At 44.8% G+C, this 24,129-nt stretch overlaps 1 protein-coding gene across 1 annotated transcript in view; it reads left to right on the forward strand.

Moving 5' to 3' along the window:
- Nucleotides 1-24,129, forward strand: part of FUBP3 (far upstream element binding protein 3) — a 48,328-nt gene that overhangs the window by 22,620 nt on the left and 1,579 nt on the right. Inside the window, exons 7-20 of the mRNA XM_035898235.1 lie at nucleotides 1,565-1,614; nucleotides 3,231-3,302; nucleotides 4,045-4,102; nucleotides 6,718-6,880; nucleotides 7,777-7,875; nucleotides 9,858-9,962; nucleotides 10,358-10,460; nucleotides 11,135-11,235; nucleotides 12,516-12,657; nucleotides 17,389-17,549; nucleotides 18,406-18,479; nucleotides 18,994-19,070; nucleotides 23,174-23,245; nucleotides 23,978-24,105. Coding sequence (XP_035754128.1) covers nucleotides 1,565-1,614; nucleotides 3,231-3,302; nucleotides 4,045-4,102; nucleotides 6,718-6,880; nucleotides 7,777-7,875; nucleotides 9,858-9,962; nucleotides 10,358-10,460; nucleotides 11,135-11,235; nucleotides 12,516-12,657; nucleotides 17,389-17,549; nucleotides 18,406-18,479; nucleotides 18,994-19,070; nucleotides 23,174-23,245; nucleotides 23,978-24,105 — 1,405 coding nt within the window. The remainder of the gene's footprint in view (nucleotides 1-1,564; nucleotides 1,615-3,230; nucleotides 3,303-4,044; nucleotides 4,103-6,717; nucleotides 6,881-7,776; nucleotides 7,876-9,857; nucleotides 9,963-10,357; nucleotides 10,461-11,134; nucleotides 11,236-12,515; nucleotides 12,658-17,388; nucleotides 17,550-18,405; nucleotides 18,480-18,993; nucleotides 19,071-23,173; nucleotides 23,246-23,977; nucleotides 24,106-24,129) is intronic.

A 24,129-nucleotide genomic window follows, 5' to 3' on the forward strand; every position in this document is an offset into this window, starting at 1 on the left:
CATTTTGACAGAAGTTGGAAGTATTAAACAGGCAGGTAGATACTTTTTCCCTTTTTTATTTTTTATTTTAGTTTTGTTGGTGTAAAATGACCTGGGATGACTCCTTTGTCAAAGATGGTTTTGGGAGACTGAAGCAAGGATGAGTTGTTGTGCAGCCTGTCTTGGCATCTAATACAAAAGTAAAATTCCCAGTTTTTCTCGAATCCTGCTCTTAAGGAGTTGTCTGTCTGGTTTTGAGTAGGAGAGGGAAAGCATTTCTAAAGCTGGATTCACCTTCGAGCTAATTTCCATCATAACCAGCTGTTTGTTGAGGGCCTCAAAAGACAAGCAATATGCATAAAGACCTTCAATTGTTAATGGTTAGGTTAAAGCTAATGTCCAGCTAGGGCAGCAGAGAGAAGGGTGGGCAGCGCTGTCTGCTCTGCTGCTACCTGCCACCTCTCTTCTGCCAGGAGTGGTGTTCATGCAGGGAATTGAGTAGGCTGTAAAGCCTGAAATGGTTTCTTTCTGGTTTTGGTGGTTGGTTCTCTGCTAGGTTAGCTTCTTTGCAACCGTTCTCCAACACAGGGTGGTTAACAAATGATGCAGGATAGGACATTCCAGCAACAGACTGGGTTTATTCTAGGTTAAAACAATGGTAATTCTGAACCTCCCTGTTCTGTTGCTGGCATGGATGGCACTGCTTGGTTTTGCATCTCTGCTGTTAGCTGGTGAAGTTTAATGTGTATTTTATACCTTCCCTAACTGATCTAAAGCAAAAAATTGGGAGATTTTCATGTAACTCACCGCAAAACCTGCATTGAACCTATTACGGAGGTGTTTCATTGCTTGTGAGATTGCTGGCCAAATTGTATGTAATGCATATCTAAATATATGGAGTTTGCATATTCCATATTCATTGTGTTGTATTTTCAACAAGATGGAAATGGCTAAGCAAAAAAACCATCCAAGGTAATTCCTTTCTACTTGACTATGGTCAGATCTTAGGAAATTGCTTTGGGTGCTATGTTTTGAGGCAGAGACACATTGAAAAAGTCCAAAGACCAATAGATATGAAGTCTCGAGGTAATAAGACTTCAAAGAGCAATTGAAGACTGTTTTTATCAATTCAAAGGAAAAGAATGATAAGGGCAAACAGGCAAAAAAAGAATCTGAGTACTGGAAGGGACATTCATATCAGGGTTGGCTTTGATTGTCTCTGGGCAAGAGTGTATCCAAAAGTAGTAGGCAGATTGTGGCTTGTAAGGTCTAAGCTAAATACTAAAGAAACTTTGCCGTTATTCCACTAAATCTGTCTGGAGCAAGAATGACAAAAAGAGGTTCTTCTGTCAGCTCCACTGACAATAACGGAGAGTAGACTGGAAATGTGTCCAGCGCAGGAGAAATTAGGTGACCACGAGAGGTGTCTTCAAAAAAAAAAGATTTTGTGATGTGGTATTTACTTGTGTGTGCAAAAGCGTTATACTGTGCCTGGTTTTCACAGCATGAGCATAGTTGTCTTCCAAATTGTTCCTTGTAATGACTATCTGATTTTTTTTTTTTAATAATTTTCTTTTTTTTTTAGGGCTGTAATAACAGAAGAGTTCAAAGTGCCTGATAAAATGGTTGGATTTAGTAAGTACCTTGGATGCTTTTGATATGTTTCTTGATGTGTTTTCTGTGCAGAGGAATGCTGTCTATTGTTACTTGCTCACAAGTTTTTGTGCTTGCCAGCCTTGGATAAGCCTTGTCTAATGCTGTCTTCATGGGGACCAGATGAACCGTGTTTAAAATCTGGGTGCAAACTGCATGGAAAAGCTTGGTGTCCCAGTAATAAGAACAAGACTGCGTGGTGCAGGTTGCTGAGAGTTTTAGTGATTCTCTCCTTGAAATTCTCACTAGCATAGTACATAAGTCAAAAGTGAATTTATCTCACCTCACTGAAACATTTTACTTCCTTTGAGTACGCAAAACTGAGAGCTGAGGGAGGAAAGCAACTTTTAAGTGTTAAAGTAAGAGTTGACCTAAGGCAAGTTAAACAGAATTTTAAGTCTCTCATTCATTTGCTGCAGGGAAACACAACCAGCATTCATTGCTCAGATGAGAATTTTTTCCTAGATTTGCATTCCTGATACTGTTCTTTTTCAAGCTTGATCCTAATTTCTCTCTTCCTCTTGATGATCATTACTCTTCCTTTCAATGGCACCTCCTGCTGTTGTTTTACTACAGTGATTGCATTGACTCTTCCACTGCTAGCTCTCCATGTATCTCCTCCAATTTGATATATGAAGAGTAAAAGGGAAAATAACAGGCCATGATAATTACCCCTTAGTGCGTGAAGTTTTGTCCTGAATCTAAAGACTCTATAAAACTGTAACTCAAATTCCTGCAAAGGAAATGCTTGCTCTCTTCCTGCCAGCCCTCTTCATTTATCGGTCCTGGTGCCACGCATGCCGGGGAACATTGGAGGGATGCTGTAGCTCTGAGAGGGGAGCCTGCATGCTCTGTTGGTGCATCATCTGCGTATTAAATCTAATCCTGGCTCAGGGGCAGACAGATGCAGGAAGGTGGCAAACCCACAGCTGAGAGATCCTTCTGCGATCCTTCTGAGAGCATCCTGAACCAGGCACACCTGTCTGACTTGACAGCTTTGCTCTTTTTTGCAGTCTGGGAAGGATACGAATGGTGACTGGCATGTAGTCTCTCCCCAGTATGTCTCGTTGTGAAACAACTATGTGCCAGCTCCAGGAGTTAAGGGAGATGGGTATTTGTTTTCACTTAAGATTTGATAGAGCATTTTGGTATGTAGCAGTTTTGTCTGAGTGCAGACCAGCCAAATAGCATGTCCTTTGAAAAGAGGTAGTAAAATATGAATTTTAAAGAAATAAAAGCAAAAGTCTTTTCCTTTTTTAGTACCCCAAATAACTGGTTTATTGATTCAGGCTGAACAAGATATATTCTTTCAGCAGCACTCGGACTAGTGCCTTATTTCTTGCATATTATGTATTTCTATTCCAGTGCAAGACAGGCTTTTTTGGTTTGTTTTGTTTTTTCAAGGAAATAGAATAACTTTCAGCAGTATCTTAATGTTTTTCTACTAAGATAAATTTGGTCATGCTGTGGATGCCTCTCCTACAATCCTGGAGTCAAACTGTTCCTTTATAGATAGCTGCAGCAGAGTAAGAGGGGGAAGGTGCTCTGCAGTTACTCAGAAAAATGGTATGTTCTGATGCTTTTTGAACTCATTTCAGTAATCGGCAGGGGAGGTGAACAGATCTCACGGATTCAGGCAGAGTCTGGCTGCAAAATTCAAATTGCTCCAGGTAAGAGCCTCTTTGTATGGTGGCTGAACAGGTTTTAATGTTGAAGGATGTTATGTACGTTAGATCAGGTGCCTTGCCATGCTCATGGCGTGTTATCACCGTTAATAACTGATGTGTACTAGACTAAGATGCATGGGAGAGCTATTGTAGGACTGACCTCCTGACTAGTATGGAAAACAGGTTTGTCAGGTGGTTTGGGGAATGAAACAATTAAGGAACTGTCTTTAACCAGCAGATGGGTACAGTGCAAATGGACAATCCACGTTGTACTTAGACCTGAAATTGCAGCTATTGAGTTTTCTCCTGGTGGTACCACTTTGCTCAGCTCTGCAGTTTGTCTCTGAATACCCTGGTCAGCTCCAGCTGCTGGCAGAAGACATTTCAGGAGGGTGGCAGCAGCTCTTTGTACAACTCACCTTGTATCAAAAAAATGGCACCATCCGTTTGTTCTGTGCTAGTGCCTGTTTGCTTTGGGGAAGACTGTACTATAGTGCTGTACAGAAAATTGTTGATTAATGTAATCAACAAACTCTAATCAAGTTCTTACCCCTCCCTTTAATTGGTGGGGGAAGGCTTTAAAAGAATGCAGACATCCAGCAAATAATTTAAAATAAATCTTTGAATTCATGAATGTGCTCTGTGTGCAGGGGCGGTGCTTCCATTAGTGCTTGATAGTTACTGAAATGACTGCCTTTTTATTTAATCCCATGTATTAAAAGTTTCCTTCTTGTTTCCTTTGTAGACAGTGGTGGGATGCCTGAGAGGCCTTGCGTGCTCACCGGGACACCAGAGAGCATTGAGTGAGTTCTGATTTAATTTCTCTCCTTTCTCCTTCTCTCTTTTCTCCCTAATGCTGTGCTCTGTCAGTGGTGCTACTTGGTTAGCCACACCAGCAAATGTTGGCCTAGAGAAACTTGAGGGTCTCTGGAGCATAGAACCTCTTGGTCTGATGCTTTAAACTGTGCACCTCAAAGGCTTTTTTCCAGTTGCGGTCTGAACCCTCTGCAGAAATTTCCGTGGAATTCCCCTCCGCAGGGCCAGGTTGCTCTTAGGGCACCTAGGATGCAGTTTTCTAACTGCAGCTTTCCAGGATACTGAGCTAAGCTGTTGAAGGGCACTTCTCTTCTCCCCTTCGCTTCCCTACTCCTATTGAGATGATCATCCTTCCAGCTGAAGAAGGGCTGCATGAGGCCTCCAAAGCCTGTTGGTGCCACTCCAGCATAATCTGGAGGTGTTGGTGTTGTTGCAGAGCAGCATGAGGCCCATGGGTGTGCTTGCCTCTGCATTGCTGCCAACAAGAAGCAAAGGACTGAACCAAAGTCTTGAATTCTGATCCCTGCATGGTAGAGACACGTGGCCAGCCAGCAGGGGTTTCTACTCTTTAGACCTATAGAAACTTTAGGGACAGTGTTTCCTCCCTCCCCCTTCCCAGGAGCTGAGTTTGAGACTCTCACAAACCAGTTGAGGACCTCCTGCTGGAACTGGATCCAGGATCCTCAGGCATACAGGAACACACTTAACATATGGAGCTGCTCTTTCTCTCCCCAGCCTTTGGGTAGGTGGGTTTTTTAAAATCCATCTGGAAATCTTTGAGTTGCATTTGATAGTGAAAATACATGGGCGCAAAGACTGTCTCTCTAAGAAGAAGACACTCATCATTCTTCCATTCTTGAGAGATCTAAGGGTACTTAAGCCTCCTTATTCTACCATAATACTGCAAGCAGTGAGCCAGAATAAATATAATTGGCAAGCTCACATTATAGGGCAAGCAATGTATTCTTGCTGATATTAAAGTGCTTTTCCCCCTTTAGCAAGGGGTATTTCAGAACAAGAACAAAATATTAAAATGCTGGGATGCCTGATGAGATGTAGTTGGGGGAAAAAGGGGGAGAGATGTAGTTAAGACTTCATGGTTCTGAAATAAGCAGCTAAATGTAGTTGTGTTCAAAACTGTCTTTAAAATATAAATAGAGAAAAGTGAGAATACTCAATTTGTGAAGCAGAACAAGGTGTCGAGGACATGGAATTAGGTGAAATTTAATTTGCTTCTGTGCTAAAATTCTTGTCAAGTTGGTAGTTTGAACTAATTTTTCAGGCTACTTGTAGAAAAAGAAAATGAAGTAAGGAAACCAATCTAGATGTCAGACAACTTTGTGAAGGGTTTTGTGAGGAGTGTTTCCATTAGTTATATCCAGTATCAAACTAATGGGGTTAATTTCCAAATGTCCCCTTCTCATCTGAAATAAGTTGTGTATTAGCTATTGTAGCCTCTATATTGTCACTAAAAGAACTTTATGCAAAATATGAAGGTAGATGAATAAAACATCTTAAGACTCTTCCAGAAAATTTGAAGCGGGCTTCCAGAAATTCCACCTTCTGACTTGCTTTGTGAGAAAGTCAAGAGAGAGCAGTGCTCTGATCTGTGTGCAGCCTCAGATCACCACCCCCTGAGCTGTCTTGGGTGAATGTTTGCTTGCGAGGGATGACTTTGTACTGTTTCTTCAAATCACCAGAGAGAAGACGGTCCTCACAGAGTGCCTGCTAAGGCTTGGTATGAAGTGGAGAGAGGGGAAGATGCTGCTTTAGACTGAATAGGGAACTGGTGACTTTCTTCTGCCTACTCTGAGGAGGGTTGTGGGAGAAGAGCTGTGGGAGAAGGGCAGGAAAGGGATGTGTTGGTACTAGGGGTCTTCAAGATGAAGGGAAACCCTGTCAATTACCTCTGACGTGCTAAAGATTTTAGAGAAGGGGTCTTTAATCTCCCAAATGCTTCTTTGTGTGTCTCTTCTCACCAGGAGTGGAAGAACCCAGTCTTTCACTGGTTGCTGCTGCAGTATCCTTGCCTTGCTTCGCGGTGTAGCTTCAGCACCTGCTGCTTGGGGCAGAGGCTGTGTTAGAACAGTGTTCTGGTGCTGCTGGTAAGAGCAGGCAGAGAAGAGCAAGGCAGTTGCCTGTGACTGATCGGAGCATGGTTAACCAATGTGCTGTGTTAGTACCAGAGCAGCGTGTGGTTTTTGTCTTGACCAGGAAGAAGAGCAGAGCTTGAGTTTTACCAAATACTGTATATATGTTAAAAAAGTTTAGACCCTAGAGCATCTTCATTCAAAATAAGCACCCCGAATGCTGTACTATACTATGCTCAACTATTATCCTTAACTTCCAAAGAGGTCAGAGCATGCTGCTGCTCTTCCTTCTCTCTTCCCCTTTCAAAAACCAAGCTGCTTATAAGTAATCATGATAGGGGAAAATATACATCAAAGAGTTAAAAAAAGCAAACATTGTGCTAACTATGGTTTCCTCCATCTTTTCACTACTTCTCCTCTCCCCGATCGCTTCCCATTCCGATGGTTCCTGGTCTCTTGGTCACGTGGAACAATGTTGTCTAATGGTTGTTTCCCTCGATTCTTTTCCAAAGACAAGCAAAACGGCTACTGGGGCAGATTGTAGATCGCTGTCGGAACGGACCTGGTTTTCACAACGATGTTGATGGCAACAGTACGATTCAGGAGATTTTGATCCCGGCATCCAAAGTGGGTCTAGTCATCGGCAAAGGAGGTGAAACAATAAAACAGTTGCAGGTGCGCAAGATGCATTTACTTTAGGGCTCTCTTCCCTACTGCAGCTTCTCTAGATCAACAAGAGCGTGCTGAAATGGAGAGCCTTAAATGCTCTAACCTTCTACAGCAGGGACTACTCTTCTGCCTTCGGAGAGCTGGACTCAAATCCAATCTTGTGTTAAAAAAGAAATCGGTTTGGCCCCAGCTACGCATGTAGTGGAGTTTTGTCAGAACTGTGAAAGAAACTCGTGTGCTTTAGATAACATTTGGTGCGTGCTGTTTAGGAGGGGATCCTTGTAGCCAAGAAAAGGCTGTCTCTAGTCTGCTGCTACAATAGTTTTTAATGCCAGCCATGCTGTTGTAGAGTGCTGTGCTTCTCTTTTGTTGCTGATCTGTGATAAAGCTGGCGTGTCTTCCTTTTTTTTCTCATCCCTCCCCTTTCTAATTAAAAGTGTTGTGTTATGTATAAATCTATGTTCCTAGACTTTCTTTATTCCTCCATCTGGTACAAGTTTTTTAAAGAATAGAGGGTTTCAGAAAAGCACCTAGGTCAAAAATGTAGGTTTTTTGAGTGCCCTGATTAGGCCTCCGTCATCTAATAGTTTTAAGGCTGGTCACTTAATAACTGTTATATGCAGACAGCTACAGATTTTGGAAAGGGCTGAAAAATCAATTGTTGAGGTAGAGGGATTCTATTTGCAAGGGATTCAGCTATTTGAGACTTCAGGAGTAGCACACTTTCTGGCAGTCCTTTACGCTGTAGGACTATCACTGAATCTGTGCTATAAGTACCCGTGAAGAGCTAAAGTAGCGTTCTGTAAAGCTGCTGATTTGACCTACATAATGTTTAGTAACCAAAATATAGTCCCTTGTTTTAGGGACTCTGCTTAGCAAAGTGCTCTGTGCTTTTTCTTCAGGAACGAACAGGTGTGAAAATGATTATGATCCAAGATGGTCCATTGCCTACTGGAGCAGATAAACCTCTCCGTATTACTGGAGATGCATTTAAAGTACAGGTATGTAATAACAGTAAGCAGTTGCCCCAGATAATTGAGGATAAATTTAAACTTTAGCATGTTTGTGAGCATCTGATGGAGTTGAATCCAACTGTAAATGTAATGATCCTTCCTGGTTTTGTTTGTTCTGCAAGGTAGAAGTTTGAGTAGAGCAAGTTAAAACAGCAGGCTAGCAAGTGTTGACTTGTATACAGCATAACCCAGGAGATCTCGCTCCACGTGAGGGTAGGAGAAGAGCTGAGGAGGAGGGTTTGGAGAAAGTAGCTTTGAAATGCTTTCCAGTCCGTGAAGCCAAAATCATAGCTGTATGTTATTGAGCAAATGGGTTCTTAGTTACTAACTTAACCACACATTGGAGAATGTTTTGTGGAAGGTTCATTATCTCAGACAGCCAATTGACGCAGGTAATTAAAAAAAAAAGACAACAACAACTCCTGAAACCAAGGGGTTTGCTTAATATTGGTACCTCAGTCTCCTTGTGTCAGGGTTCTACAGATGTGTTCATACCTGCGGTTCAAAGCGAAACCACATGACCAGATGGAGACTGGAAGACTGCAGCATGGTGGGAATGCTTGAATTAAAGAATTAAAGTTTAGCTGTGGCATGTTCCACTTCTCAGCAAGTGCTTTTCATACCTTGCTAAGTACTTAAATCTAGCTTGGCGTTCCTGGCTCTAATAAAAATAGTTCTGCTTCATAGGATCTCCCTAATCATAAATTGGTGCAACAGTTAATAGATGTTTGGGTTGTATTTTTCAAACCTCTTATTGCAAGTGGGCTTTTAGATTTAAATGTGGGGTTTGGTGTGGGGTTTTGGGGTTTGGTTTTTTTTTCAAAATTCTTACTGTGGACATATAGATGTGCAAAAAGGAGTTCAATGGCAGTCTTGCTACTATTAACCAAATCATACTTTAAGTGCTGCTGCTTCCCAGGTGGTTTCTTCTGCCTTGCAAGATTTGCTGTTGTTGCGTCTTCCGTGCCATAAATCATGCCAAGCAATCATGGAGACTGCATAGGCTGGGAGATCTTTGAGGCACTTAGAAAGGTTGAGCACGCTTAGAAAGCACTTAAGGTCAATGAATCCTTGGGTTTGGTGGGATTCTCTGGATGCTGCAACAGTGTTTCTTAACTGAAATCTCTCCATTGCCCGTATTTCTGTCTTGGCATCTCTGAAATGTCTTGAGTCGTTTCCTTCTGTAAAAAAAAAAAAAAAAGCATGGGGGCACGGAACATATGTAAAAATGTGAAAGGAGTCAGATTCACCAGTGTCCCTCAAACTTGGAAATAGAACCAAAATGTCAAAAGCTTGACTGGTAACGTATAGAAACGAAGGGTTTGGTTTTGATGTGTAGGCTTTTTTTTTTTTTTAATGGTGGCTACTGTTGGCTTATTTCCAAGGTACACTTTTACTAGCTGGGCTACATGCAAGCTTGTGAATGGCTTTGAGGGTTGCAAGTAGGTAGGAAGAATATTCATTTGTCTCAGAGAATGTCATGCTGGATTGCTGCAGTCTTGGGCTTAACTTCTCTGAGTGTCAGTAAGCTCACTGCTGCCCATGTGCCTCCTTGGGTCATGCTCTCTAGCTCTTAGTGGACATGCTCTGCTATGCTACCACAGCTTCTACCTTACTACATTGGCTTCAGTTCTATCCAGTAGGAAAGGGCCTTCCCTTCCTTTAATTAAAAAAAAATCCAAGATCTTTGAAAAGCTAAAGGGCCTTTTTGAAAGACTGAAGGAAGGAATTGCACACAAGAAACTGCCACTTTGCACACTTGGCAGGTTTTGTCAGACATGGAAGATGCCATCGAGAACAGATCTCCACTGACTGGTAAAAGAAATTCTAAATCAGAATGCTGTTTCTGTTGAGCAGATGGAGATCGCTTTGCCTGAAGCCTGACCATTAGCCACTGTTGAGGCCCTAACAAACACCAAGATGGCAAGCAAAATAATTTTAAGCTAACTGTAACTTCTTTCCCCATGTAGCAAGCGAGGGAAATGGTACTGGAGATCATCCGAGAGAAAGATCAGGCAGACTTCCGAGGCGTACGCAATGATTTCAGTTCTAGAATGGGAGGAGGCAGCATAGAGGTATGTTTTCTTCACGAGTACTCTGCTAACCTCCCTGTGGGCTGGGTAGTGGGTGGAAGTCATCAAATCGCACATGTAACCTGTAAGCTTATGTTTAAATGCATTGTGTTCTGTTGCCAGAAGAGAGTGAGTCTGGCTGCAAAGAGGAGGAGTTCTCATGGACTCCCAGATGGCACTTTTCTAATTGTCTTTTTAAGCTGCATTCTTGTAGTGCAGAGTTCATTTAGCGGGGAAGGAATTTGTGGCCACATGTTTGTTTTTCTTAAGTAACACGGTTCTGTAGCCTGGAGCTGCCTAACGTGGCCTGTCCTCATAGTTAAGAGCATCTCCTTGTAAAATCAGGGTAATTCAGTCTAGTTCTCTGAGCTTTCATACTGCTTTGCCTTTCCCATCAGGTCTCTGTGCCCAGGTTTGCTGTTGGAATTGTGATAGGAAGAAATGGAGAAATGATCAAAAAGATTCAGAATGATGCTGGAGTTAGGATTCAATTTAAACCAGGTTTGTGTGAGGATGGAGAGCTGTTTACTTTCTGACCAGTGTTCCAGTTTGGGATTGCTAAAGTGGATCTGATCTGAGGTTACAGCAGCTAGGCTTTCCTAATGTAAAGGCACATTGTGTCTCTTTCTGAAACCCGTTTAAACATGATGTGCTGATTCCTTGTGCACTTTCTGGTTTTCAGAGAGTAAGATTATATACAACTCATTTGCAAACATTAGATGTCACAACAGTCATGCCTTGAGTGGTAATTATATGGATAAACAAAATAACGATAACAAAAAACCTTTTATTTTCTGTCAAAGAATTCTCCTTCAGGACATTAAAGCCTTTGGGGATCAGGAGTTGATTAATTCTAAGTCACTTTCTCTGGGTCCTTGGCTGTCTGATCACCTATCAAAGCTGCCTTTGTCCTCTTAAAATTATATCAGTCTCTTTCATGGCTTTTTGACATTTGAAAGCGTTGCCTTTTGAATGTTGTTCTCTCTGCAATGTGGGTTGGGTTTTGTCATCTTTCAGCCCATGGAAGAGAGGCTGAAGGTGGAGGGAAGAGGTAGCTCTTGGGGTAGTTATGTTATGTGAAAATGCTGCTAGCAGTGCTGGTGCTAGAAGGAAGCTTTTGTTGGCGGGTGGATGTTTTCTCCTTTTAATTTAGTCTTTGCCACCTCTCTTCACAGATGATGGGATTAGTTCTGAAAGAGTCGCACAGGTCATGGGGCTTCCCGATAGGTGTCAACACGCAGCACACATCATCAGTGAGCTCATTCTCACAGCACAGGTGGGTTCTGGAGGCTCTTGAGAGGAAAGTGCTTATATGGGAATGTAGTCTGCGTGCATGCAGCTGTGTGGGTGGATGCCACCATCTGAAGAACAGCAGTGTTAAATTTTCCCTCTGTAGGCCACACATGCTGCTGCCCAGGACAGCTGCTAGGTTTGTTGGTTTATTTGTGGTTTTTTAATGTGACATGGGCTGACTGAGCTATGGGAAGGTCTTCTATTCTCAGGCAGTATTATGAAGCCTCATTGAAGCTCCATGTTTACCCCACATGTTTAGTTGTTCTTATTTGGAAATGGTGACCTGGTGGAATGGAGTCCAGCAGTAGCAGGAGACTGGAGGCCCTGCTCAGTAGAGCTGAGTAATGCTTGGGTAGCAAAGCATTAACAGTGCTCAGTGATGCCTCCTCTTTGGACTCCGGTCCTCTGGTCTAGTGGCCGTGGGAAGTAGAGGAAGGCAATGAACACTCACATATGTGGTCATTGTGCTCTAAGAAAGACACCAACATATTGCATTGCCCAAAAGCAAGAAATGCAAAGATGAGTGAAGTAGTAGGGCAGACTCGTGAAGGAGGTTGTATATTCCCTTTGTATTATGAGATGTAAAGATGTTAGGCCATTCCAGACCAGATACCTGAGCATAATTTCTCCATCGAGGGTAGGTCTTGATACCTCTTCTTGCCCTGAGATCTGGTTTGAATATTTGATTACATAAATTTTTAATCATCCACTTAAAATTTTGAGGTCTGTCATGATAGTCTCTGACTGCCCATCACCTTTTGCTTTTGGAGAAATCAGTTACCCAAAATAGGTATGTCCTTTAAGTGTCTTTGAACTTAAAAGCTTCTTTTGGAAGTTTTGGAAAACATGCATTTCAGCTGAGTAATTCCAGCAGTTCTTTAAAGAATGACACTTGAAAGGGTTTGGCAGCAACTTCTGCGTGTGTCGGTGCCAAGAGCTATTGGTTGCTCTAAGGAAAGCCCCCGTCACAAATTAAGAGTCCTTTAGCAGTTGATGCTTGTTTATAGGTTTATTTCAGCAAATACAAAGGCATGCATTTAAAAAATAAAAATACCTTCCTGAGTCAGGAAGGCAGCTGTAACCTACGTTACTTGGCATTTCTTTAAAGTGCTTCAAAATCTTCAATGTGAAACTGGTGTCCAAGAATATCTTAATTCAGTGCCATTGATTGTAATACATTTGAACTTACCTTGCTTTATTTTGCTTTTAATGTGCATTGGGGCCAACAAAAAAACACTGATTACAATTTTTTTGCCTTCCAAGGAACGAGATGGCTTTGGAAGCTTGGCTGTTGCCCGAGGAAGAGGCCGTGGCCGTGGGGACTGGAGCGTTGGGACACCTGGGGGCATGCAGGAAATAACCTACACAGTGCCAGCCGATAAATGTGGTCTTGTTATAGGCAAAGGTAGGTCCAGTGACACTGAATATTAGAGCTTGCAATCTTTCTCTCTCAGGATGGTTGCATGCTTGTTGCCTGACAGTGAGGCTTTGGAGTTTTCTGTAATTGCAGATATTTAGTGGCTGGTGAATGCAGCATAGGAATAAGCTATAAGCGATTGTGGTTGTTTTCTTTGTGGTGCCTCTCGCTCATAATTGTACTCTCCAGGCCCTCGTTCACAATCTGTAAGAGAAGCTCTTCATGCAGAGCTGTCAAGTAAGCTTGTTATAACAAGCAGCTGGCTGAGAAAGGCAGGTTCATTTGTGGATTCTTTTTACAGAGAATTCGTTTAAAGGACGGTTTATCAGGGACAAGCAGAACAGTCATTTCGTCATGTAGGATTTCTGTGAGTGCCGTGTGATAAAATGGAAGGTCTCTGAATGTGGTAATAAGAGAAGCTGCTTCCAGCCATGTACCTGAAGTGTCTGATGAATAAAGTGAAGTAGCAAGATTTTTCTGTAAGCTTGCATCTGAGCCTGTCACAAAGCAGACTGGTGCACCTCATCTCACTCAGATGAGCATGTTCGCTGCCACGGAGGCCCCTTGGCTGCCTTAGCCGTTGAATCTCTCCTTGCTAAGGACATGGACGAGGAGTCACCTGCCCTTCCTCTCAAGAACCAGTACAACGCCAGGACAGTTATGAAACCAGAGCATCAGCAGCAGCTGAATTTGTCATAGAGCATGAGCTACGCATCGGTAATGGCAGTACTCAGATTAGAGCCAGGAATAGAAGGGCTCTATCGCTCTGAATTGTTGCAATGCTTCTGAGTTAATACACTGACGTACCAAAGGAGTTGTATTTAATTTTTCTATCTGCTTATTTCAGAAAGAATGACATATTCCTTAACTAGTATTTAAGTAATCACAGTTGGCTTTTATTCCTCGGCAGAGGTGAGGTGAATAGAATAGGAACAGATTAGCTACAGCGGTAGAGGCAGAGACTTGAGGGCATTGTGCCATGTTTCAGTGACATTTATTTTCCTGCCATCCTGTTGGGCAGGAGCGAGCTTGCAGTGAACTATGTTGTGGCCTCTTGCCCCTGCTGCATCTCGCTTGTTCCTTTCCATGTGTCTGGCCCCTGTGGCACCCTGAACTGCTGCCTTGTTGGATGACAAGGGACACAGATATGGGACACAGGCGTGTCAGCAGTGTATCTGCAATTATTTTCAGATGTTATTCTTTGCCGTAAACCTGTCCACAAACCTGAAAACTTTTTTCAATATGGAAAAACACCTGCTCTCCCCATTATGCAGAAATTGCAGAGTGATTGTGCTTGCTCTCACTGAACAGTCCAGTTGGGCAAAAGATCAAGCAAAGCAAATTTTAAGCCTACAAGTGAGTGTTATACGTATGGAAAAATCAAATTATAATGAAACTTTATTGCTGTATCCATTAGTCATCCTTAATAAAGGATCAGAAAAGGTCACTTGTTCAGCAGTGCACTGAAGTGGAGCATTTGTGACTACAGAGCGCACTGTGTGCTGAAAAGATAAATGCAGGTAGTGGAGTTGGATGTCCTAGCATTCAAGTGCAAGGCCTGGCACAGGCTCGCTGTGGGGGTGAAGGGTAGCTTTTTACCTTTGTTTCCACAACAGCAAAACAGGGATTCTTAACCGGCCAGATCAGGAGCTTTCTGGAGTGACTAATTACTAGTTGTATGGTGATTTGAGTGCTTGTAGCTTTGTAATACCACCTTGTAATCGGTGTTCTTACAGCGCCTATGCTCTTAGTCTATTGCAGCCTTCATTTTTGTCAAGTGAGTGATGGCTGTAGTGTTGCCTTCTGGGGCCTGGACCAGGATGCATGTACTGTGCTCCCCATGTGTTGATGCAAGACACCTGATTCTTCTTCCTCTCCTACTCCCTGTGGGGCATTATAGGGGAGAGGGGATGTTAATGAGATTTTTTTTTTTTTTAACAGTGACCAATTGTAAAACCTTTGTTCCCCCCTCTTTTAGTTTCTGAGCAGTTTCCAGCTTTTTCTGCGGCTCTCCCCCTGCCCCCAGGATACAGGACTTGGCTTCTCTGTAAAATGTGGCTGAATCCTCTGGGCACACACAGCTTGGTCTCTGAGATTAGCACCTGAGCATTGGGTATCTTGGGCCCCCTGGGCATAGTGTATGCAATGTGGCCAGGTAACCGCTGCTGTGCTTCCAGTTCCATGTCACCACCCAAGACATGGGGAAAAGAGGGAGATGAGGAAGTTTCTCAGCTCAATTTCTGCAGTGTATATGATAGAAGATCTAGAGCCCTTTTCTTGTGGGCATCACTTCTCAGCTTGGGAGCATGAGCCTTTATGAGCTGATAAGAAGTGCTCGGCTCCTTGCAAATCCTGTGCGTAGCTTTTTCCTCTAGAGGGTGGGTAGGTGCAGCTTTTCTTTTCTGAAAGGCTCGAGGAAGGGTGGAGACGAGCACCATACACATGTCAAGCGCTTTCTCTGTTTGGTGGTGCTTGGAAACAAACCGCAGCCTCTCTGGGCCCCCGCTGGATTTCCATGATAAATACAGCAATATTGACAGATAACGTGGCCGGCCTGGCTCTTGTCAGCTCTGCCTTTTAGCAGGTTTGATTAATTGCTTTACGATTTCACGTCCAGCTGGGGGGCCACTCTTGGATCGCTTCTGCCCCCCATCAGGTAGAAGAATGGAGCGGGCTGCTGAATGTGTCTGTAGACAGCCACCATGTGCCGAGCGGGTCACCTCATTATGGGGGAAGATGAACTCCTTCCGGCATCATGCGGCATCATGTTGACTGTGTCACTTCCATTTGCATGCTCTGGAGGCTGAGTTGGGATAGCTTGGATGGGAGGGAGCACTTCAACATGTACCAGAGTGGAGGGTAAGGAGGAGGAAGGCACCGAGTCCTGGTATGGAGGGTTGGGAGCTTGCAGCCTCTGAGCAAACCTGGAGAGCCGACTAACTTGATCCTGCAGTGTGGTCTAGGAGGGACCTGATGTGGAAACAGTCTCAACAACTACAGGCTTGGTGCTGAGTGCTAAATGGGGAAATGATCTGAAATCTAAATTCTCTTTGCTTCCAGTTTGAGAATGCTTCCATTTTTAATCCCCTTTTGGAAGGAGAAACCTTGTCTGCTGTGTGAGTAGCATAAGCCTCTGTCTCCCAGTAAAGAAGTTTTCCCACTCCTTCACGATCCAAACTGTGTCGGCTGAAAGGGTCCTCTGTTTTCATTAGCAGATGAAATGGCTGTTGATTCAGATCTCACCTCAATATGTAAAAACCAGAGCTTCCACCAAGTCTGTGTCAGACAAAAGCATTTCATAAAAAAAACTTCTTGGTTTTGAAACTTCATCTTACCACTTTCCCATGCTTGACTGAAAATAAGTGGGTTGGCTTCTGGCTGCACAGTACAATCCCTGTTGTCTGCCCAGGGATGTGACACGATTATCTTTTGTTAAATGCATCTTCAAAAATTCATTTAGAAAGAGTTAATTGCCCTTTGGCAACTTTTCCTCCTCCCTTCCCCAAGAAGGCTTTAGAATGTTAAAAAGGTCACAAGTCCATTACAATGAAATGAACAAGTGTCTGCAACATCCACAGTTTGTTTTGAAGTTGTGCTGGATGTATAGAGATGGAAATACAAGGAAAATTGAGGAGATTGTTTTTGGAGGCTCTTTCTAATTAAAACCAAACAAAAATCTCCGGTTAGTTTGCTTTGCTCTCTTTCCTGCTTGCTCTATGTCCTTCTGGCTGGTGATTTTTGGTGTTTTGATTTAGAAGTTGTTAAACCCCTTCCTTCCCCATACCCTTTAATTTCTCCAGTTGAGTGGAGCTGGTCTGTAAGTTGTCTGAGCTTGCAAAAGAAGAATTGAACCATTGTAACATTGGCTGAGGCTTTTGTTAAGCAAATTTCATTAAGAGACCGGGACCTAGCAGGTCTTCAGGAAATCAGATCTGCTTTGGCTGGGCCCGCCGTGTCTTCCTCTAAGCACTCCTGTGCTCTAGTGTATCCAGATGCCAAACTAGCCAGATATGTTCACTGCATGCACAACTAACTCCAAAATAGCGGAAGACAGCCTGGAATCCTGCGCTACTGTGGTTGTGTGGAGGGGTGTGCACGCTGCAGTGTGAATAGGAAGCGTGGTAAGTGGAGGTTTCATTAAGGGAATAAACTATTGAGCCACATGTGATTCTGAGAAAGCTTAAGCTTTGTTTTTAAGCTACAAGGTGTGTGGCTGATGGCTTTTTGCCTTAGTGGAATTAAATGTCTAGTGATGGGCGGGGGGGAAAGCCTTGCGGATGAAAGAAAAAGCATGTTTCAGTTGCAGGTGACTTTCTTTTCTTGAGGATTGTGAACAGCTCTGCAAAACCACCTGAATTCAGTCAGTACAGTTTTTGCTTCTGGTTTGTCAAAGTGTGTCTCAGCCACGCTGCGTTTTCTTGGGAGCCAACAATGTGCACACAAGGGGGACTGCATGTATTCCTTAAGCAGCACCTTCCGTGACCCCAAACACCATGCAGTAGGCTTACAGTTTCACGTCATGCTTCTGAGGCAGTTTAAAGGAGCAATGTTAGCTCAGGTACTGTGGTTTCTTACGCTGTTGCTATCCTCAGCCCACCTCCCTTGAGGCACATAGAAGGTAACTGAAACATATTGTGCTACCAGAACCTGACTTTGATATGCTTTTACGGAAAGGGATGCTGAATGTCTCTCCTTATGTCTTGGTTTTCTTTTCTTCAGGTGGTGAGAACATCAAGAGCATAAATCAGCAGTCAGGAGCTCATGTGGAGCTCCAGAGAAACCCACCTCCGAACACAGACCCTGGTGTACGAATATTCACAATCAGAGGAGTTCCCCAGCAAATTGAACTCGCTAGACATCTCATAGATGAGAAAGTTGGTGTAAGTTCCATCTCTGTTGATCTTGGTCTGTCTCTTTCAGATTTGGTGTTTTCACTCTTAGGTACATGTAGGCCTGGACTTACAGGATGGCACAGAATACACACGCTTACGTTATTCAGCTTCAAAACCATTTGCCTGTTAACAGCTGTCTTGAACTTTGGCCCTCCAGCATCCCTTGGACTAATTTTTCCTGTGGTCCCAGAAGGATCTGACTTTGCTGATGTAATCAAGGGTAGTGTGCAGCTGTATGAGAGGGAAGAACAGCAATAATAAGGTATGAGAAGGCTGTCAAAGGAGATTTTTTGAAGGGAAGACAATAGTGTCACTGCGTGAGAATGGCACAATCCTGGCGTCATCATCCTGAAAGTAACACTCAGCTCCTTGCTCCAGTAAATCCAGGATGACTTATCTTCCGCTTAATGCAGTGCTGTGGTATTGAAGCTTAATAATGTCAGGCTGAAGTACTACTGAAGGGGGAGACTTGGGTAAAAGAAAGTACGGAAAATACTGAACTGGGGCATGGTAAAGCTGAAAAGCAACCTTTATGCTGGATTGCCTGAAAGGAGAAGGCTTGATACCGACCTCAGGATCCAAGCTATTCAAAGGAAAACTTCCAACTGTGCCATAGTCCCATTAGCCCTTTTGTGGGCTGGCCAGAGTTGCTTTTGAAGCTGGGCTCCTGGAGTGTGCTGACAGTCCCGAGAACTTCATCCTTGGAGAATCAGTCACTTCTTTCAGGTGCTGGGGTTTAGTGGAACGTGTCCCAGGCTGTCTTCCTCCTTTTCCTACTGCTCGTACTAGCTGCCTCCACTCTGTGCTTAGAGCTGGCATTAAATATTTGTGGATTCTGTGACAGGGTACCAGCATGGGTGGACCTGGAGGATTTGGTCAAAGTCCGTTCAGCCAAGCACCTGCTACACCTCATCAAAAGTAAGCTTCTCCATCTCTTCATGGATGGGCTGTGGGCAATGGCTGGGAGCTGTAAAAGCACTGGGAGAAGGGTGGGGGGCCCTGAAGGGGTGGTGTATAAGTGGAACCTTTTAAAGGGTGAGCATTCAGAAGCAAGAAGAAAGTGAGATTAATCCTTTTAAGCTTGACTACAGGAAGGATTTCAGCTATTAAATTATAAACAAAGTAGGGATTGGCATCTCCAGAATTCCTGCCTCTAGTGCAATGAGAGCATGGAAAGAAGCCTGAACTGCATACAGCACAAGGAGTGCTGTTCAGTAGGATGTGTCTTCCTCCTGGCTTCATGAACAGACCAATATTGAGACCAGTATCAAGCAGTCCCACCTACGCAGCGTTTCCTTTTGTTCCCATGTTCACCTGTTTGCTCAGCAATTGCTGACCATAAGTAACAATTTCGCTTATGTGGGCAACTTCATGTATACGGCCTGTTAGGTATTTTATTGTCTACTTCAGCATGCCTTTTTGTCCTCTGCAGTGGTCCTCAGGCGTTCATGACGCAGGGTTGGGGCAGTACCTACCAGACGTGGCAGCAGCCTGGACAGCAAGTCCCAAGTAAGTGTCTAGGACCTGGGTTGGAGAAGGGGTTGGTGTTCCTCTTCAATTGCTGCTTCATGCCTGCAAAACACAGGTTCACCCATGAGACCGCTTGTGTGAAAACAGCAAGATCATTTCCTGAGCAGCAGAGGTGTGTGGAGGCATGCTGTGGTGTTTGAGCTCAGAATAAGCTGAAGTCCATTGAAAACTGCAATGCTTTTTGCTAACTGCTTACTGCTTGTTTCTGCGCTCTCTGTGTGGAAACTGGGTCTTTGCTGTTGGTTCCTAACAAAAATGTTTCGGCTTTAGGTTCTCTTCTGCTAGGATTCTCCAGGCAAGCACTTGCCAACCCCACTTCCCCTTAACAGCCACACTGTGTCTGGTGGTGAGCTCTCCCATCTCTTTGTTCTTGACCTTATCAGTTCTCGCTTATTTTCTTTTTTAAATGTTCCTTATGAGCTCTTCTCACTGTTCAACTCCCAGTCTGATGGAAAGACTGGGAAAGGAGATGCAGAAAATGGAAGAAAGGATAGGCAGGGCTTCTATCCTGATTCACCCACAATGGCTGTAGTAGTGTCCCCTTGTCTCCTTTTGGGAGTTGATGAGAACTGCTCAGCCTCCACAGTGCTAGATGCTCAGAATGAGGCCAGTGGGGTAACCAGCTTTCAAATAAATAAATAAATACGCCCCAGTGCACACATGTCCTTACTCATGAGTTCAAAAACTGAACACAGATCACCCCTGCTGCCAGGTTTTCCATTTCAAGCCACCAGCACTAGGTCAGGCTGGCTGTTATTTTTCAAGGTTTGAAGCGGCATTTCTTCATAAAACCCTGTTTAGTCTAAATTCAGGAGGTTGGAATGGCAAGTGCTCCATTTCAGAATAATCGAGGTAGCAAATTAGTAAATGCTAGCAGTGATGTGGGTAACTGCATCATCCCATGTCTTCAACAGCCAGAGTAATGGTTTGCCCTAAACAGAGCAGATTCACAGTCTGCTTGGTCGCCTCAAAGCCTACGTGATGGGCAGTAACGTCCAACAGACACTTTTCAAGAACAATTTTTCAGGAAATACAAGTTTTTTAATGGCCTGGTTTGTGAAAACTAAAGCTAAGGACCAAAAAGGCAGGGGGGTAGTGTAATTTTAAAGGAGTTTAATGACAGGTGCTTTTCGGTGCTAAGGCTGATTTAGCAATGAAGCAGATAATTAATTTTGGGATAAATTCCGTCTCTTTGAGGTGTCTGAGATAGATGAAATGTTGGAGGAGCAATACCTGCAATTGCACTTGTGATTCCCTGTAATACCAACCACGTTTTAATGTTTATGAAATTGTGCATTTACGAAATCTGGAAATCCTCAATGCTGCATCATTAACTTAATGCACTTCTAAAATGTGTGCTGCAGCAGGACATAGGAACCCTGCGTGGGAAGTGTGTGTTAAACTCTAAAGAAATGCCCCTGGAAGAGTCCTGCTCTTTAACAATTACAGTCTAAAAATCATGACTTTTCTTTCTGAGCTCTAGGGAATTGCAGAAGGTCAATAGTTGCTCTATTTTCAGGACAGCAAAATGCAATGGTGGGCTTGAAAGGACTCCCTTTTTTGTACAGGAGTGGAATAGTATGGTACTGAAGAGTATTCTCCCATTAGCTTGTTTTACAGGAAAAATTGTTATTCCAGTCCTTTCCTGTGCACCTCCAAGAGCACTGGACTTCCCTGAGCTTTGGGAAGCAGAGAAGCCAGTGCAGCAGGGAAAGCTCTACCAAAAAATGTCATTTTTATCTTCCCTTAAAGCCTTTGAATAAATGCTTATGAAACGTGCATTGCTATTTGCCTTGCAAAATGCCTTTAGAAAACTCACTTTAGTAACTTACCATCTTTCTCACCTCCCTGAAACATCCTCTTATTCCACCCACCAGCTACTGGGGGAAAAATATCTCCCTTCCTGCAACACATAGTCATGTCTCAAGCTCACATCTCGTGGCTTTGGAGCCTGGTATAAGAAGCACAGACCCTTTGAATCCCCTGATTACTGATAGTACAGCTTATAGCCCAATGATGACTGCTTTGCAATGAGTTCATCAGGTTTCCAATGGCTCCCCAGACCAGTGAAGCATCATTCCTTGCCATTATCCTTCCCCTGTATGGGTTTAGTACCACAAGGCCATGGTTGGGGGGCAGACAGTTTATTTCTGCTGTTGAACCTGATGGAAAATGTTGGCTCTCTAGTTCCATGTCTACTTAGGATGCTCCATGTTCCTGTTTGTAGCCAGGCATACTGGAGGCAGTCTTGGTAAGGAGAGAGGACAGACAAGATAATGCTGTGCTTTAAGCAGCCTTCACCGCTTGCTTCTGCTGCAGATCACAAGGGTACCCAGTCAGGCCAGGTGGAGTTCACCAAGGCATGGGAGGATTATTATAAGAAACTAGGTAAATACCTGCTTTTGCACTTTAAGTTTTTATTTGAAAACAGTCTTGTGAAGGGTCCCTTCTCCGAGTGCTGCAGCCTGTTTGTTCGCAGCTCTGCTAGCCCTGTCAAAGAACCGGCTGAGTCGTTCTCGGAGCAGGCTTCCTAGGGACAGGCTTGAGAGTGCCCTCGTTGTGGGAGGAGGGGCAGACCCCCACCCCCTACACATGTATTTAGATTTTAATTACTTCCCCCATCTTAAATAAATTGACTGGCTGGGGAAACATTTTGCTGTGAAATGCATTTAGCTGCGTGTCCTTTCAGCCTGCTGCAGACTGTAATTCTCCTAGAAGAAAAGGCATTGAAGGAGGTCCTTTGTTGGCATTAGCAGGTGGACAGTTGAGGCAGCCTTGACCTCTGCCAGAAAAGGTCCTGACTTGTAGCGTTGGTCAAGTCTTTTAACCCGCTTTTATGCCCCTGGACAGGACACTGCTGCCCTGTTCCCTCCACCCACTTCACACTTGCAGTGTATTATTTTCCCCCTTCCCTCCACTTCAAAGCCCCCCTTCGGCCGGCGTCGCGGGGCAGGGCTGTACACGGAGCGCGGGCGGCTGGAGGGGCTGGGGAGAGCTCTCCTCCACGCGTGTCTCCCGTCCCTGCGTGTAGTGGCTCGTGCTCAGCACTCATGCTCTCGCTGCGCCTGCCTCTCTCTGCAGCTTTCTAATTGTTGTGTTCTCCATTCAGGGCTTTTTGGTGGTGGTGGTGTTTGCTGCGTGTCCGGCTGGGGGGGGTCTTTGCTCTAACTGTGGCTAAGGGAAGCTCGGGCATCCCACCTCTGCACCCAGCTGGCTGGACTCTCCCCTGCAACAGCACTTAAACCTGCTGGATTGAAGGTGTCGTAGTGCTTCAAAGAGGGGGAGTCTGTGCTAGGCCACAGTTCTGGGGTCTGCAAAGTGTCTCTCAGTGCAAGCGTTGGCACCGCAGTGCAGGATTCTGGAGATGGTTCCAGTTGGGTTGGGAGGGTGTCGTGGATGCCTCTCTGGATGGCGTGGGTGGGGTGGTGCTGAAGGCAAGTGGAGCTGGCTGTGCTTTGTGCAGGGCTCAACGGCTTACTTCGGTCCTGAGGACTCTGCAACCGGTAGCAGTTCGGCTACCCCGGAGCTGTGTGTGCCGGAGGCTCCCGTGTGGGCACGTTGTACAGGCTTTGCCCGCTGGGGCTCCTTCAGACGTGCTCTGCTGGTGAGAGTAGGGGTGAAGGGAGCAGACCCCTGGAAACCAAGTGAGATGACTCCAAACATGGCTGTTTCCTTGGCAGCTCCACGGCTGGAGGTCAAGGTGACAGGTCTCAGTTCCGTCAGGGGTTTGAACCCTCCATCCCTGTGCCCGATGGGGAGTGGACTGACAGCCTCGGGTGGGTGATACACAAACCGAGCAGCTCCCAGCAAACGTGCTTTGTCTTGAGCAGGTCCCCAGCGGGGGGAGACTTACCTTAATGCCCTCTAACCAGGCACAGGTGAAATGAAATCAGGGACTTGAGCTTTTCCTCAGCTTTCCCTGAACTGAAGATGCCCAACGCTGTAGAAAGGTGGAAGCTGAAGTGTGAAGTCTGGGCAACTGAGGTAGATCCAGGGCTTGTCTAGCGGAAAGGTAGATGTCACTGGCTGGAAACTGTCACCTGTTCCATATTGACGTGCCCCTTGTTGTCATCTTTGCACAGGCCAACAGAGCCAGCAGCAGAACAGCCATCCTGATTACAGCAAAGCATGGGAGGAGTATTTCAAAAAACAGAGTGAGTGAAACAGGGTTACTGGAGATGAATCAACTCTTGTTGTAAACAGAGTTAACTCTAATCTGATGACTTGCGTCTCCATCCCCTGCCATCATTAGCTTCCAGTCCTCTACAAGACCCCTTTGGTCCTCTCCTGTTGGTGATGGTGCATGTAGTTCTCCCACTGAAAGCTCTGTCCTGCTGTCTGCTGTCTCGCCTCGGGAGAGGTGCTCCCATTGAACCACAGTCCACAGTAGATCTTGTGTCCACACCGGCAGTTGGCCTGCCTGGGGGAAACATAGTGCACAGCAAGAACTGATGCTAACAAGAACCAGAAAGCTGAAGCTGGGTTGCTGAGAGGGTAGAATTGCTCTGCGCACTTTGAAAAACATGGGCCTGGCTTTCTCCACTCTGATAAGAAGCGCGTGATGCCGACTTCTGGATTTGCATTTGGCACCATGCTGCTGGAGCCTTCGGGCCAAGGATGAAGGGTGTGGGCCATCAGACCCTGTCCCTGCAGCCATGGGAACGTTCCCTTAACGCTTTCTGGCTGCTGCTGGCTTGTCACTAGCAAGCCAGCTCAAAGCCTGTCCTGTCATATCCGAACAGCAGATAGCCGGTGTCGCTCTTTCAGGTGTCTGCAGCTGTTGGAAGGGGGCTGGCTCTTCTTTAAGCTTTACAAAAGGAGATCCTAAGCCTGGGCTTGGTCTTACGGAATTGCTCATCTCTCCCTTTTCCCTTCTTTTCCTCCAGGTCATGCTGCCAGCGCTGCTTCTCAGGCAAGTTCCCAGCCGGACTACACGATGGCTTGGGCAGAGTATTACAGACAGCAGGCTGCCTACTATGGGCAGACACTAGGGCAGGCTCAGGCCCACAGCCAGGTTTGTATTCATGTTCCCTGAACC

This window comes from Egretta garzetta, unplaced genomic scaffold (genome assembly GCF_000687185.1).
Source record: "Egretta garzetta isolate BGI_Z169 unplaced genomic scaffold, ASM68718v1 scaffold497, whole genome shotgun sequence".
Classification (NCBI taxonomy): domain Eukaryota; kingdom Metazoa; phylum Chordata; class Aves; order Pelecaniformes; family Ardeidae; genus Egretta; species Egretta garzetta.